The 16,314-nt window shown below is 41.4% G+C and overlaps 1 protein-coding gene across 1 annotated transcript; it reads right to left on the reverse strand.

Moving 5' to 3' along the window:
• Positions 1-522: 522 nt before the first annotated feature.
• Positions 523-5,571, reverse strand: ppp1r3cb (protein phosphatase 1, regulatory subunit 3Cb). The gene is made up of 2 exons (XM_073027431.1): positions 5,432-5,571; positions 523-4,601 (listed from the first exon to the last, which is right to left on the reverse strand). The coding sequence occupies exons 1-2, from the start codon at positions 5,443-5,445 to the stop codon at positions 3,653-3,655; spliced, it is 963 nt and encodes a 320-aa protein (XP_072883532.1). The 5' UTR covers positions 5,446-5,571; the 3' UTR covers positions 523-3,652.
• Between the last annotated feature and the right edge of the window lie 10,743 nt (positions 5,572-16,314).

A 16,314-nucleotide genomic window follows, 5' to 3' on the forward strand; every position in this document is an offset into this window, starting at 1 on the left:
TGGTTTCCTTTTCTTTCCACCACCCCCTTCCCAATGGTATACTGGACATGGGCTGCCTTTCACTCTGTAATCAAATCCATCTGAAAGATTACTGCCGATACTGCCAAAAATGCACTGTACTGAATCATATATAAGCCCCATCACCTCCATACATGTGTGGCCAATAATCATGTCAATGTGTAGTCAAATTCCAGAATCTTGCACTTTTTTTACATTTAGCAAGTGTTATAAAAATAAAAATCTATTTATATGGCCAAACTGTTGACACTATTCAGAAACTCCGTACCTTTTGTTAAGTCATGCATACGAAGACTGCTACTGGATAATGTTCTGCAAATGAACTTCAGCTCCAGCGCTTTGAACAATGAACTATTTTGCCAATCTGAGTCCAAAGTTGGTGCAATTAGTTCTCCCCCGTCCCAATTTCAAACCCAATCACAGGAAATAAGCAGCTGCCAGATTTTAAAATACCATAAAAATCGCTGAATTATATTTTACCCACAAAATGTCACTGAGACAAAGTTGTTGAACAATATAAAGCATTTATTTTTCTTTATACAACATTTTCTTAAAAGGGATAGTCTGAAGGGTGTATGTTTTACTCAAAAAATTCACTTTTATGGGATTAATCTTGAAAATTTAATCAAATACCATGGAAAACCAGTGTGTTTAAACTACTAACCTATCGACTGCAGCATCACTGGGGGGGAGAAATAGTGCAGGAAAGTAGTGGGCACCAAGTAAAAATATACATTCCCCTCAAATTGTCCCTTGCCATTAAATAATCTTACTTTTCACCAACAAAACCCCCAGTAGAAAATATTTCAGCAACTCTAGAGCCCGTTTCAACCACTCTAGACAGTTTCACATGTCACTTCATCACGTCTGATAATCTACAGAATTCAGCAGGGACAGTTTACATTCACATTTTAAATTATATCATAATTGCGTTGACTAGCAAAGTAGTAAATAATTGAGACAAAGGCTGCAACCAAAGATATAGAAGTGCTTCTTGTCAAATGCAACTTAAGTATTGATGGTATCAGGTCAGTCATCAGCACTCATCATGGTCTAGAAAGGAATTTGGGGAGAAATTTCTATAGGCAACTAAATTCAAAGGCCTGGTACTGGATTCAGACAAAGCCCAAGCTATTACTGTGTACAAGTATTAATGAAATTATGTCACCAAGGAATACAAAGGGGATATTAGTTGGATAAAGTGCAAAACAGCAAAATGGGTTATAATCTGACATTAATCAGAATACTTCAGTCTCTACAAGGTTGTAAATATGAACAATGAAGATATTTGATCAAAGGAATATGTTATGAAGGATCTGATCCAGAAAGATACTGCTAAAAGATATGAAATAAAAAAAGTTAGAAGTACATGAAAAATATGAAGAGAAAACATGCACAAGGCAAATAAAAAAACATTATCCTCGGTGCTTGTTTTACAGGTTTCCAACTTACAAGGTTGGAGGCTGAACACAACTTTCCAAGTAGTGCTTAAAATTGAGAGGCAAGGGTCCAAAATCCATTATGACAGTTTGTAAACTTAAATTAAATTTATTGCCTGGAGTTTGATATTGGAAACCTGAATTCTCATAGCACTGAAATCTGCCTTCAAAAAATTTGGTTCCACTATCAGAAGTGGAGGTCAGCATGCAAAAGAACTATTTGGTACATTTAACAGACAGTAGATGAATTTATATTGTGATGAATATACCAAGATGGCATGCAATTTGGTGCATGGATTATTAATTTTGGGTATTACTGACATGCCTGACCACACATGGTAGTACAAAGAGCGCTGCACCTAAACAGATTGGACCTCACAATTGCCAAGGAACAGAGAGCCACTCAGGAATATATGCATGCCTCTGAGACAGCAAAAAAATAATTCTACTGAGCAAAAAATGCTTACACTTGCAAAATATGAAGGCAATGATCTTGAAAGGTATTACAGGCTCAACCAAATATCTAGGAAGATGCATTTGTTCAGGTAAATATTGTGAAAATTGTGGAAACAGGGTCTGCATTCAAATTGACAAAATTTGTACTGTAAGATTTCCGTTTGCCTGATGAAAACAAGTACCAGTTAGAATATACTCCCCATTAAAGTAGTAAAAAAAACCCATGGATATTTAAGAGCGCTTCATGCCCTTTTCACAAAGGAAATTACAAGCTTTTTCTAAATAATCTAGATAAGGTGAGGCAAAAGTTTTTCCTTATCCAAGATGGTATCATGTTACATTACTGATCAAAAGGTGAAATGACTTAAACTTTAAAGAATAAACTTTAAATCTACAAGTTTACAGGCATTAAATGACATTTCCCCACACACTGGCAATACTAATGCCATTAAGAGGAATAGATAATGGGGAAAGAAGTATGCCTTGGGTTAATATTCTGAACGAATCAAAATACGATTGCTGCCTCCAGAAAACATCTTATTCTCGTTATCCACCCATTTGTAACCAAGTTTAACTTTTAACCTTCAATATGAAGGAGCATTTCTTCCAAGAGGACCACAGCTTTGTGTACATACAATTAGAAAAATATACAGTGCCACATCAGGATTTTGAAAACAGTGCAAAAGATTACAATCTTGGTTATTTAAAAGCATTGCTACTAAGGGCAGATTGTTATTTAGAAATAGACCTCCAATTGTCAGATTCCCAGCACAAAGCAAGGCTTGTCTAAAACCTACGGTAGGTTAAATTTGAGGGAGGTCACAGAGCAGAGCAAAAAAACCTGAATGTTCATGAGAAGCAACACTTCTGTATTAACTAGCAAAAGATGTGTTAGAATATTTTTGCTATATCTTAGTGCTAACCACAGTTGCTTTCAGGACCTCCTCCTAGTAGAGCTTCTTTCAATCATCTAGAGAGCCAAATGTAAAATCGTCTTTTGGTATGGAGAAAAAAGAATTCAAATTTTACTTTAAAGAGATCGCCATTGCAAAAACTTAAAGCAAGTCCTAAACATTGGAAGGATTAATTTACTGCCCCTTTTCTCTACTCAACCAAGACAGTTGATTTGACCAAAACCCTCATTTTTTCCATCTCTGCTTTAAATCTGACTTGGTAAAAGCATCTTTGTATTTAGCAATGCTACTCACTGAACAAAAGGCACTCAAATTTTCTATAAAGTGCATTGAGTTTCTAGTTAATGCCTATAGCTCATCACACAAATATGATTACTAACATTGCTGGCAAGTTCCCTACATCACTAACATGGACTAGCTTGACAGTCCCCAGACTATCTCGATTCACTATTTAAGGGCTACACACACCCCTTTGCGACTTGTATTTGCACTTTGATGAATTGTTCAGTTTTCAAATCGATCAAACATTAAGAGCGAGAGAACACCAGAATTACAGTCCATCACCACAGGATCCAATAGAAATTCTCATCTTATGCACTCATTACTCATATTTGGTGCTCTAGATACATTAAGTGCAAAGTGTGATCAGCCACTAATCTATTTTGAGAATATTCCTGCAGTACGTGGAAGCAAATTAAAAACATTAACAGATGGAAGCTATTCATTGGGGAGAGGGATTTTACAGATCCACATCATGGTTTTCATAACTTTAATATGGAAATTGAGGCAACTCTCCAGCAAACACTACAGCATCGCTATAATCGGTCACCAGTACGGAAGCGCCGACTCGATCTTGCTCCAGTTGTGCCATTCGGGAACCAAGCCACTCGATGCTCGGGGGCTTCCATACTGGTCGCATTCTAGAGTCTGCATCTTCTCGGAGGCCTTCGCCATCACTTTGTCTTCGAAGACCAGCGGGACCTGAATCCCATCCGACTTCCATTCGGCGTGAACAATCCCGTAATTCTTGCCATCGTTGTTGTCCCAGTAGGTTCGGTCTCCGCTCTTAAAGGAGACGCAAAACTCGATTCTCTCGTGTGGCAGTGTGGGGGGTGGCAGCTCAATAGCGAAAGAAAATATGTCCGTTTCAGAACAGCCATAAACATTGTTTGCAAACGAACAGTCCACATCCTTATAACTCTTCCAAGTGTCGAACGTAATTCGGATTTGAACGACTTTATGATAACTAAGATTCCTCACAGCGACGGTGCCCGAGATTAATTTATCCTGAAGAATACAGTTCTCCAGACAGACAAAATTCTTAAGCAGGCGATTTCGGAACTCCAGGTAATCGGCGGATGGCTGCGGGAAGTCCAGCACCAGCGGCTTCCTTTCTTCATGGTTCAGTCCGCTGGCTTCGTTGTCGAGATCCGTCAGTTCAAATTGTAGTTCAGTGAGACAGTCGTCAAATTCGGAGAAAATGTGAACTGCAGTAAGCGCGAAGCCCTTGTCGTCCGCAAACACCACCGTTTTCTTCCTCTTGCCTCGGTCGTGGTGGCCCCATGCGCCTTTGCAAGGATCGGCGCCTGCCCGCACATTAATGCAGGGCCGCAACGGCTTGAGCCTGCCGGCGGCGTTTAACCCTCTGTAGGCTTCGTAGGAGCCGAGGAAATTCCTCATCGGTGGGGAGTGTGCCAGGCAGAGTCTCATGGCTAAATCGACTGGCATAATAGACAGGTCTGGGAGCGATCTGTTGTCGAAAGTATGATAAACCCTGAAACACCAAGTTCAACATGGTCAGAATTTGTTGATTGCTTCATAAAACTATTGAGTCTAACAGCCGGAGTAAATAATTAACATACATCGCTTGAGAGCTTCTAGTATATGGCACTCTACACGCCAAATCTGTATCATGCACGATATTAACTCACGCATTTAAAAATATTCAAAAGGTATTTAGATTAACATATCGGCTATTTGAACATGGACGTTTATGTTCATTACGGAGATTGACTGTGCCCTTGGAGAGACACAATGTCAAAAGTTCCCTTTAAAAACTCTTAAACGTTATGTGAGTCGAATTCTTGGGGAACGATAATTATTTGTTATTCATGCATGTGTACAAGATAGCCAAATATCACGCAAACTATATGTGGAAGTTGAATTTTTATAGCATATGGTTAACAGCAGCGCACAGCATGACTAGCCTGATGAACAGCTTCCCACTGCCCGAAGTTGCCAGAACTTACGGGGGAGAAAACAAGCAAATGAATCAGTACTGACTAGATCCGTTACTGCGAAATCCTGAGCAAAATATTGGAGGAAGCCGGCGGGTCAGAAAGCATCTCTGGACAGGGACATTTCGGGCCGAGACCCCTTATCTGAACTGATGAAGGATCTCTGCCTGAAAGGTCGACTGCTTATTCCTCTCCAAAGCTGCCCGACCTGTTAAGTTCCTCCAGCATTTTGCGTGCGTTGTTTTGGATTTCCAGCATCTGCAGAATCTCTTTGAGTTTATGATTTACTGTGAAATTCTATTGGAATAACACTCCTTTTGTGTGAGTAAAGACAACAATCCCGAGAATCTATGAATATTATTATTACCTTGTGCAGCTCATCAGCCTGATTCAAAGATATTCACTAACAACCAGATCATAGCAAAGTTATTAACGTCAAGTACGAGTCCTCCCAGCACGTGTCTTCACTGTCACTCAGTAAAACAACCGTTGTACAGGGACCCTTATACTACGGCTCCACCTTCGTGATGTCACGTAGAAACTTACAGCCAATAGCAGGGCGGGTCTTGATCAGCTGTTACCAATCAAATTGCCGCTTTGTCTTGGCTTTATGACATCCTTCAAGTGCCGCTGGGAGGGTGCAGAGGTGGCACTGAGTTTGTGTAACGCCGAGCTAAAGCCAGTTGATAGATATACCGTGATATCAAAAGCAACGGAAAATCCTAAAGCGAGTATGACGGGAAGCCAAACATGCAGTAACCTATAATGTTGAAGCACACAAGATTTAGGTGATATAAAATAGGATCATATCCGCCCTCTTCTCTCAAAAACTTATATAGTTGTATCGTGGAGAGCATTCTAGCAGGCTGCATCACTGTCTGGTATGGGGGAGAGCGCTACTGCACAGGACTGAAAGAAGCTGCAGAGGGTCGTAAATTTAGTCAGCTCCATCTTGGGCACTAGCCTACGAAGTCCCCAGGACATCTTCAAGGAACAGTGGCTCAAAGACAGCGTCCATTATTAAGAACCTCCAGCACCCAGAGCATGCCCTTTTCTCACTGTTACCTTCAGGTAGGAGGTACAGAAGCCTGAAGGCACACACTCAGCGATTCAGGAACAGCTTGTTCCCCTCTGTCATGTGATTCCTAAATGGACACTGAATCTTTGGGCACTACCTCACTTCTTAATATATATTTCTGTTTTGCACGATTTTTAATCTATTCAATATACGTACACTCTAATTGATTTATTTATTTTTTCTCTTCTAAATTATATATTGCATTGAATTGCTGCTGCTCAGTTAACAAATTTCGCGTCACATGCCCGCGATAATACACCTGAATCTGATTCTCTCCCCTCCACCCCACCCAGTGAATGAGAAGACTTCAGTTTGGATCACACTGAGATAGAGGAACATTGCAATTTTATAAAACAAAACTATATTGTCTTCACCTGCGGGCTTTTAAAATAATCGTTACCTTAACAACGTTGTTCCGCGGCTTACTATCTGTCACAAGCTGCGCTGGGTCCACCCATCTCCGGAATTTAAAACGCGCTTGTTTTTCTCACTCTACTTCTGAAGAAGTATTCTTGACCTGAAATTTGTTGTTCTATCTGCCGATCTCTATCATTCCCTGATTTTAGTTTTACCATAAATTTATAAAAACAAATCCTATACTATCAGTTTGTCGAATAAGCTGCTTATCACTCAAAATCCTGCAGACAGTTGAATCTTGCCATACTTTCTTTACTCTGCTGTAGAACCTGACAATTAGCAATGTTCAGGATATTATCTTCTAAACAGTTCAGAAGGATCGTATTGTATCAGAAGCAATTTGATTAGTATTGGCGGCAGGGTGGAGTTACGTCGGTGTAAGAGGTTCCCTCTGCAGGCTTGCAATCATCCTTGGGCAAGGTGTGCTAGCCGGCTGATCATGATCACAGGTGTTGGATGGTTCTATGAAGAGCTGGCGCATATCTCAAACCCTGGTTATGCGACCACTGACGCCTGACACCAAGGCAATCTCTAAAGAGCATTTACAATGTCTGGGGTCCCCTCACCCCACCCTTCCCCGTCTTGTAAAGGCGCTGCCCAGAAGAAGGCAATGGCAAATCACTTCTGTAGAAAAATTTGCTAAGAACAATCGTGGACATGGAAAGACCATGACCACCCACGATATAAGACCCGGGCCACATAACAAACCAACAAATTCTAATTTACTTCACAAATTTCCTTTTGGCATTGCTAAAATACAATGGAACCCATGATTTTTCAAAATGGACGGGAAAGCATTCAGAATCGTATACAACAGTATTTTGAATACACAGAAGCAGAAAGAGCACTCTACCTCACAAACTACCTGCTCACCCCAACCTAAGTCCTACCCCATCTATGGAAGAGTCTCCGGATCCAAAACTAGTCTCGTTGGTCACTTCAGAATCTACAAATCTGGAGTGAAATCAATACACCTGGACCACTGAGAAAAAGCAAGATTTCATTCAAGTGTAAAGAATATCCTTCACTGCAATGCCAACTGATTCACCAATAATAGGATACAGAAATATACTGAGTTGATAATTGCTGAGCATTTTATTCAATACATTTGCAAGATTTCAACATCATCCTTCAAAATGTATCCCAATTCACCTCCTGTTATTCTTGGTGTATTGCCAGCAATATCAGATTTGGCTGCCCATGTTAAACAAAGTCTTGCACAGGTGTTCTCTATTAAGGAAATCCACCCTAACATCCTGGATTAATATGTGGATCCCTGAGCTGCCCTACACGCTACCTGAAGATTCCAACAATAGATAATGTTGCATTATTACTATTAGAAACAATTCTTAACTCAATGTTTCTGGACATTTGATATTCTAACTGTTCATGCAACAGAATCTGAATGGATGTACTGATGTGCATATATGTACTTTCAGGTCATGATAATGTCTATAAATTTGTACTTAGTGCTTACAGTGAGCCTTTGTTTCATCTGTTTTACATCAGGATCTGACACCCATTCCTTCCTCTATACTATTCTGCACAGCCACTATTTGCCTGTTAAACTGTTTTCTGTAGCAAGCCTATGGTACTATCAACACACCTGACAATAGTGTGTGGGTAGTCCCTTCATTCTCAGAACATGATTTAAACACCAAAGCCCCTCGCTCTCTAATCACAGTGCTAACGTTGACTCTAACCCCAGCAGTCATCCTTACAGCTCACTGCTCCTTCAGTTTGCTTTAAATCATTCCTGCATGGTGTCCATAATGTGTTGCTTCTACCAAAGCCAGCCCAAATGACTGGTTGCACAAAGCCATCTAATCTGATACTAATAGGCAGAAGGAACGCATTTCCTCTCTATTAAAGAAAAATCCTTAGTTGTGGAAAATCTAATTTTGGTTCATTCAATAAGAACAGTTTTAACATTGTTAATAATTAAAACTATATTTGATTTTAAAGTGGTTATATTTTCTTCTCATTAAGTCAGGCTCAGTGTTAACAAAATCCCAAGCATTTTGTTAACACTGAGACATTTGCTTAATCTTAATGTCCAGTGGTGTGAACTATTAGAGCTGTGATTGTTTGCAGATACATAAGTGGGACTGAATCTGCAGACTATCAATTGGTGGAAGATTTACTACATAGTGTATTGTGAATGTCCATGCTATGATCAGGAGTACATGGGTAAGCTATTTGGCAATTGCAGACATGAAAGAGTCAAGCATGGTCTATATGGCACTCCCAAAGTCTTCCTCACTGGCTGGGGGTTTTTGCCAAAATTGAGAGTTAATGTCATAGGTTCTACCATTATTCCTGGAGTACCTGATACATCTTGGTTTTGAGCACTCACTGATAAGACCAAATGATAAGAGAGCCAACACAATAGCTTATTTAACATTGTCATCAACAATTTCACAATGAGGACTTTCCATTAGGTTGTGCAGAACGACCACCATTCTGACTGGTTTTAGAACAAATGTACCATGTCAAAACTGGACAGCTATGAAGTACATGAGGTAATCAGCACCATCATTTTAATTCATGACCCCAAGTTACCCTCACTCTATCACAGTCAGTAAGATAGTGGATTAACCCTGGTTCAATTCATGCAAGAGCACTGAAGGATCAGCACCTAGTGTGCCTAGAATGAAGTATATAACTGCTGAAGCTATTGACAGGACGGCAGTTGTGCTTAGCAATAGACAACAGCACATCATTGACAGAGGAAAGTATTGTAACTCTGACATATCCAGCTGAGTATGATAATGGGAGGCGAATGCTCCACAAACACCTCCATCCTCCAACGCACAGAATGTCCTTAGCCAGAACAGCTGATTGGATGAGCAATCTTGTGCCTTTCCTGAGGTCACATAAACCAAACTTCACCAATTTTAATGCACTCTGTGTGAGATAATGAAGTGACTCGGGAGCAATGAATACAACAATGGAATGTGATTTTCATTCATTCATTATGTCCCATGTTGTACGGATGTAAGCAATCATGGTCTTCCCATGACCTTGATTGTTCTTGGCAAATTCTGTATAGAAGTATACTAAGATAGGTGGCGTTGTGCATATTGAAGTAGTTTTCAAAGCTTGCAGAGAGATTTAGGCCAGTTAGAAGAGTGGGCTGAAAGATGGCAGATGGAATTTAATGCTGATAAGTGTGAGGTGATACATTTTGGTAGGAATAATCAAAATAGGGACATACATGGTAAATGATAGGGCATTGAGGAATGCAGTAGAACAGAGTGATCTAGGAATAATGGTGAATAGTTCTCTGAAGGTGGAATCTCATGTGGATAGGGTGGTGAAGAAAGATTTTGGTATGCTGGCCTTTATAAATCAGAGCATTGAGTATAGGAGTTGGAATGTAATGTTAAAATTGTACAAGGCATTGGTGAGGCCAAATTCAGAGTATTGTGTACAGTTCTGGTCACCGAATTATAGGAAAGATGTCAAGAAATAGAGAGAGTACAGAGGAGATTTACTAGACTGTTTCCTGGGTTTCAGCACCTAAGTTACAGAGAAAGGTTGAACAAGTTAGGTCTTTATTCTTTGGAGTGTAGAAGGTTGAGGGGGGACTTGATAGAGGTATTTAAAATTATGAGGGGGATAGATAGAGTTAACGTGGATAGGTTTTTTTCCATTCAGAGTAGGGGAGATTCAAACAAGACATGAGTTGAGAGATAAGGGGCAAAAGTTTAGGGTAATACGAGGGGGAACTTCTTTACTCAGAGAGTGGTAGCTGTGTGGAACGAGCTTCCAGCAGAAGTGGCAGAGGCAGGTTCAATATTGTAATTTTTTAAAAAAATTGGATAGGTATATGGACAGGAAAGGAATGGAGGGTTATAGGCTGAGTGCAGGTCGGTAGGACTAGGTGAGAGTAAGCGTTCGGCATGGACTAGAAGGGCCGAGATGGCCTGTTCCGTGCTGTAATTGTTATATGGTTATAAGTGGCTTGCCACTGCCTTCATCTGGGCAGAGTCATGTGACACCAACTATTATCAATACTCTTCAGAGATTGTCTGTCTGGCATTAGTGATCACATAACGAGGACTTGTGATATGCACCGGCTATTCATATGACCATCCATCACCTGCTCCCATGGCTTCACGTGACCCTGATCGGGTTGGGGAAAGGTTGCTAAGCAGGTGCTAAACCTTGCCCAAGGGGGACCCTGCAAGTTAGCAGAGGGTAAGAGTACTTTATACTTTCTTTGGTAATGATGTATCTCCATACCCACCACCCTAAATGCGATAACGTTCTCTAGCCTATTTCTGGAGATCTATAGACTTACCATGACCCATAACAAAATGTTCCAGTACAGATATAACACAGGCAAACTATCCAACAGTTTGGAAAATTGCCCAATTATGTCCTCACCACAACAAGGGCAGATTCAGTCAGACGACTTCAGTGTAATGCAATCCATCAACAAAGCTGTGAAAGATGTAATTGACATTGCTCTCATTCACCTGCTTGGTGATGTTTGGTTTTGGATTTTTGCCAAAACCTCTCAGTATTGAAGTTTGGTCCAGACACCAACAAAATGTCTGAATTCCAGAGCTGGTGAGCATTAGAGAGAATGTTTTTGACATCAAGTCAGCAACTAATGGACTGTCACATCCAAAGACCCTAAGTAAACTGAAATGAAGGAGAAAGTTGTACTTAACTCACAGGAGGGTAGTTAAAAACAGAAGAAGCAAGAGCAGGAGTAGGTCAAATGGCCTTCTGCAGCCTGCTGCCCCATTCAGTAAGATCATAGCTGATGCAACCTTGGGTTCAACATTAGATCTTGCTCCCTTATCCCTTAACCCATATTTGTTGGAGTCAGTCACCTCTGCAGTCCACTATACAGTGGATGCATAGGTTATTATTTTACCAGTTATCTAGATTCTAGATTGGAATCCTCTTAATAAATTAAAACAGTTAGGATACAGGGTAATAAAACATTGGGTTTCAAAGCAGTTACTCTAATATCAATAATAAGACCATAAGACAGAGGAGCAGAATTAAGCCATTTGTCCTCTCGAGTCTGCCTCCACCATCAAATCATGGCTGATTTATTTTCCTCTCAACTCCATTCTCCTGCGTTCTCCCCATAAACTTTGACACCCTTATTAATCAAGAGCCTATTAATCTCTGCTTTAAATATACCCAACAACATTAGCCTCCACAGCTGTCTGTTGCAATGATATCCACAGATCCACCATCCTCTGGCTAAAGAATTTTTCTCCCTCAATTCTGAAACTGTGCCTTCTGGACCTAGACTTCCCCACTATAGGAAACATCATCTCCACATCCACTCTATCTAGGCTTTTCAATATTAGATTGGTTTTAATGAGCTCTCCCTCATTATTCTAAACTCCAGTAAGTTTCACGCGCAGGGCCATCAAAAGGTTCCTCATGTATTAACCCTTTCATTCCTAGGATTATTCTAGTAAATTGGACCTCAGATCCTCTCCAACTCCAGCACATTCTTTCTTAGATAAGAGGCCCAAAATTGCTCACAATACTCCAAGTGTGGTCTGACCAATACCTTCAAAAGCCTTAGCATTACACCCTTGCTTTTATATTCTAGTCCCCTTGAAATAAATTCTAACTTTGCTTTTTGCTTTTCTTACTATTGACTCAACCTGCAAGTTAACCTTGAGGGAACCTGCATGGGGATTATCCAAGTCCCTTTGCACCTTTGATATCTGAATTTTCTGCCCATTTAGAAAATAGTCTACACCTCTATGCCCTCTGTCAAAGTTCATGGCCATACACTTCCTTATACTATATTCCATCTTCCCATTTCTTTTGTCCATTCTCTCAATATGCAAACTCCCTGCTTCCTCCACACTAACCTGCCCTTCCACTTATCTTCTTATCATCCAGAAATTGGCTACAAAGCCATCAAATTCATCATCTAAATTATTGACATATAACATGAAGAGAAGCGGTTCCATCACTGAACCACTGCAGTATGTCTTTGATCACCAGCTGCCAACCAGAAAAGGCCCACTTTATTCCTACTCTTTGCCTCCTGCCAAGTCAGCCAATCTTCTATCCATGCTGGTAATGGCAGAAGGTGCTCGAATAAGGCACTGTCATCCTAATAACTGCCCAACTGCTGTCTTAGTTCGAACACTCTTGGCCTTCATGACTTACTTTGATCATCACTGCTTGCCTCAGGAAGGGGTACACGTACAGTGGCACTCCTTGCTAATAGATATTCATGCCACAGGCTGTTGCAACATTATGTGATAGTTTGTGGTATATGTCCCTACTTCTTCCAGGATCAGAATCCATTAACATCCTCTTTCTAAAAATGGCAAGTGAGATTTTCATTTCAGGCTGTTTGCAGTGGTTCAGGGTTATTCATGATATAATGTAACCATTTGCAATGCATTGTCAAATATTTCCATGCACTTTAAGATTAGTTTAACATTGTGTACTCGGTTCTCTTCAAGAATCTAGCATTTTTAGAAGTATATATCAAGTGAAATTGGCATACTGTGTACACAGACATGCAGGGAAAGGTGGTGTAACAGATGTATAAACTCTTCGTGAGGCTTCCAGCCGGGTACAGATGTAGATGTTAACCAGCATTTTGATGACAAACTCTGCTGCCTTAATTAGGGATGATTACTGGGCATGTCTAGTCTAGTGTTATTTAGTCATGCCCAGGCATCATCCCTGATGAAGATGGCAGAGTTTGTCATCAAAATGCTGGTTAGGAATGGATACCTGTACCTGGCTGGAAGTCCCGGCACAGTTTATGTATCATATATGCCAAGAAAGCACTACATCCTTTATCATGGTGTAACCAAACCATGGTATAACATGGTATAACAAAGTGCTCATGGCAGTTGAGGACATAGTTCCTGATCTTGCTGGTGTCCACACTGGCATTGCTAATGGAGGGCACAGTGACATAGGGGGTATGAGAAGGCATGTGTGTGGTCAGTCATATTATGATTGTGCCTGTAAGGCATTTGAGTACAACAAACTCCCCGTGCTTGTTATGCGTGGCTGCATACTCTGAGTATGCACGGTGCCAAGAGGACTTCTCGTTCGTCCTCTTATTAACCTTGCATTTTTCCGTGACGTTCTCAAAGCTGAGCAGTGACCTCTTCGTGAGCAATGAGCCATGCTTGAACCATAAGGAGCAACTAGGTTACTTAGTCTACATGTGAGTGATGCACAGTGAGAGGGAGCTCTGGAGGCAGAAGGCTCAACTTTCTGCATTTGAGTATGAAAGCAAGAAGTCCATGCGGATTTGCAGTTATGGGGAGGATGCATATAATGAGATTAGCATTACTGTGGACAAGGACAAAGCATAGCCATCATGAGCAGGAGGGCCAAAAGGCCTTTTTCTATGCTGTAATGTTCTATGGTTCTATAGGTGCAGGTCAGTGGGACTAGGCAGAAAAATGGTTCGGCACAGCCAAGAAGGGCCAAAAGGCCTGTTTCTGTGCTGTAATGTTCTATGGTTCTATGAATTCATGCAGCAGGCTAATTCAGGCCAGTGAGTGCATGCTTAAGGATAGCAGTCCCCATGGCTATTTAGTCCCTGGATATGTGACAGCCCAGGACCCATACATGCTGGGAAACCTCTCCGGGGACAATACTAGGGCTTGGGTACTGTGAACGATTGTGATGTGGTCTGGGAGGCCCAACCCAGGTGGTACATGCACTCTAAACCCAGTGCAGTGCAGGAGTCGGGAAGCACTTGAGTGCTGTATTAGATGAGGTTTTCTTTATGGCCAAAAGCAGGATTTCACCCAGTAGCAGTATACAGACTCGGCTGTGACCATGGAGTCTTAATGATACCAGGACCACTTACAGCCACATTATCTGCCACCATCGTATGACTTCATTGCTCAGTCACTGGGAACACCGCTCACATAACGCAGCACTGAAGAAATGCCCTTTCCCCAACCACCACAGGTTTAGCATGACTTCCCCTTGACTGCCCTTGAAGCTGTTACCATTTCTTCATCTGGTATCCGAAGTACATTGCTGCTGGAAACACATTGACTCCCCATGTTGTTCATCTGTTGGCTCAGTACTCCAGGGCCCAGTAATGACGCACACCTCCTACCAATAACAATCACGCATGGTTGGAGAGTTCTAATGCAATGCCCTACCAGATCCTATTCAGGCAAAGGAAAAGTGACTTCAGGATCCCAATTGCTTTCTCCAGCACCTGCTACACTTAGGCTTGGGCAGTATTGCATAACTCTGAACGATTATCAGCTGAAACTGTGTTAGCAGGCAGGACTTCAGCAGCTAAGCCTTATCACCCAGGATCTATCCAATACTTCCTGCATCACACTGGGTTTGTTACTGCTGAAGAGCATTAGGCATTTTGTATGCTCCTCCTGGTGACCTGCATTCATAAACAGGATACATTCAATCACCCCGCACAACATTTGGAATAGAATGAATTTCAAATCTCAGAAGATCACTGACTGGAGTTTTCAATGCCCCTTGTGTGCCATCCAATAGCTGAGGAAATATCCCAGAAACCTTCATGTAGACTGTCTAAGAATATCCACGGGGAAGAAAGCATAAGCCCTATAGAGAAGACCACTTGATGTCTGGACTCTGTGAGATGTATATCAGCAGTTGTTGCCTGGGAGGAGCCAATACGTAGAAATACATTAGAATTGTAACTGTCATGGTGGAGGTCCTGTACTTTGAGCCTGGCTGGAGGTCATCTCTCAGGATCTCTGTGAGCTGGTCAAATGCCCCTTGGCAGACCCCAGCCTTTTGACACAGAATGCCTTATTCAGCTGGCCATGAAGCAGGCATTGTCAATAGAGCTGCTCCTCAAGGCAGGCTGTTCTCTGAATGACCCTATCCCAGTGGCACACCAACATGACATCAGCACGGGCACCAGTAGTGATGTGCAGCAACATCCTTCCACGATTTCATGAGGCAAAGGAGACTCAGGGGGAGAAAAGCAAAACCATGAGGCAAGAAATACTATCTCTTCACCATTGAGACCCAAATATCTTTAATATCCTCGTTGCAGCATAAGGTCAACAAAGGAAGTGCACTGGGCCCATCAGTCAGAATAAAATATCAGCAGTTACCCTCTCTAGGTTTAGCACAAGAAAACTGTGTTCATTATACAGACCATTGCACTGTATGAGATGTGACCTAGGTATTCATTACAGACATGTGGGTTTTCCAAGGTAGTATTGAAATACAAGATGAACATTTCAGACTGGACTGATGTAGTTACTTGTTAAGAGGTACTTGCATCATGTTACAATACTTCAAATACAGTATAATCCAAATTAACATGATGTATTTATTCACACAGTGTGAAAGCCAGGACATGTGAGACACAAGACCTCTGAGAAGACCACAAACTTGTTGTAGGGTTTGGAGGCTTGCGTGCCTCAATGACCCAGAGAGCTATGTTGGCTGCAGTCAGAGCCTTGTTCTTTGTATCTTTGTAGGGTCACCCATGCCAAACAGGTGAAAGGGTAGAAGCCAGACTAAGGGTGCTGCACTGGTCATGCAGGTTCAGTCGTTCATCTCAGGGCTAACAACCCTGACTGGTCAAAACACAACTGTTATGGAAACAAAGCAACGAAGAATCCTTCTATACAGGCAGAAATGTAGGACCTTCATTGCTGCCTAAATGCCAGTGGTGTAATGAGCAGTAAATAATAAGACATAAGAGACTACAGATGCTGGAAAGGAAAACGTCTTCACAACCAGCATGGATTGAACATAATTCATAA

Source organism: Hemitrygon akajei, chromosome 23, assembly GCF_048418815.1.
Source record: "Hemitrygon akajei chromosome 23, sHemAka1.3, whole genome shotgun sequence".
In the NCBI taxonomy this organism is placed as follows: domain Eukaryota; kingdom Metazoa; phylum Chordata; class Chondrichthyes; order Myliobatiformes; family Dasyatidae; genus Hemitrygon; species Hemitrygon akajei.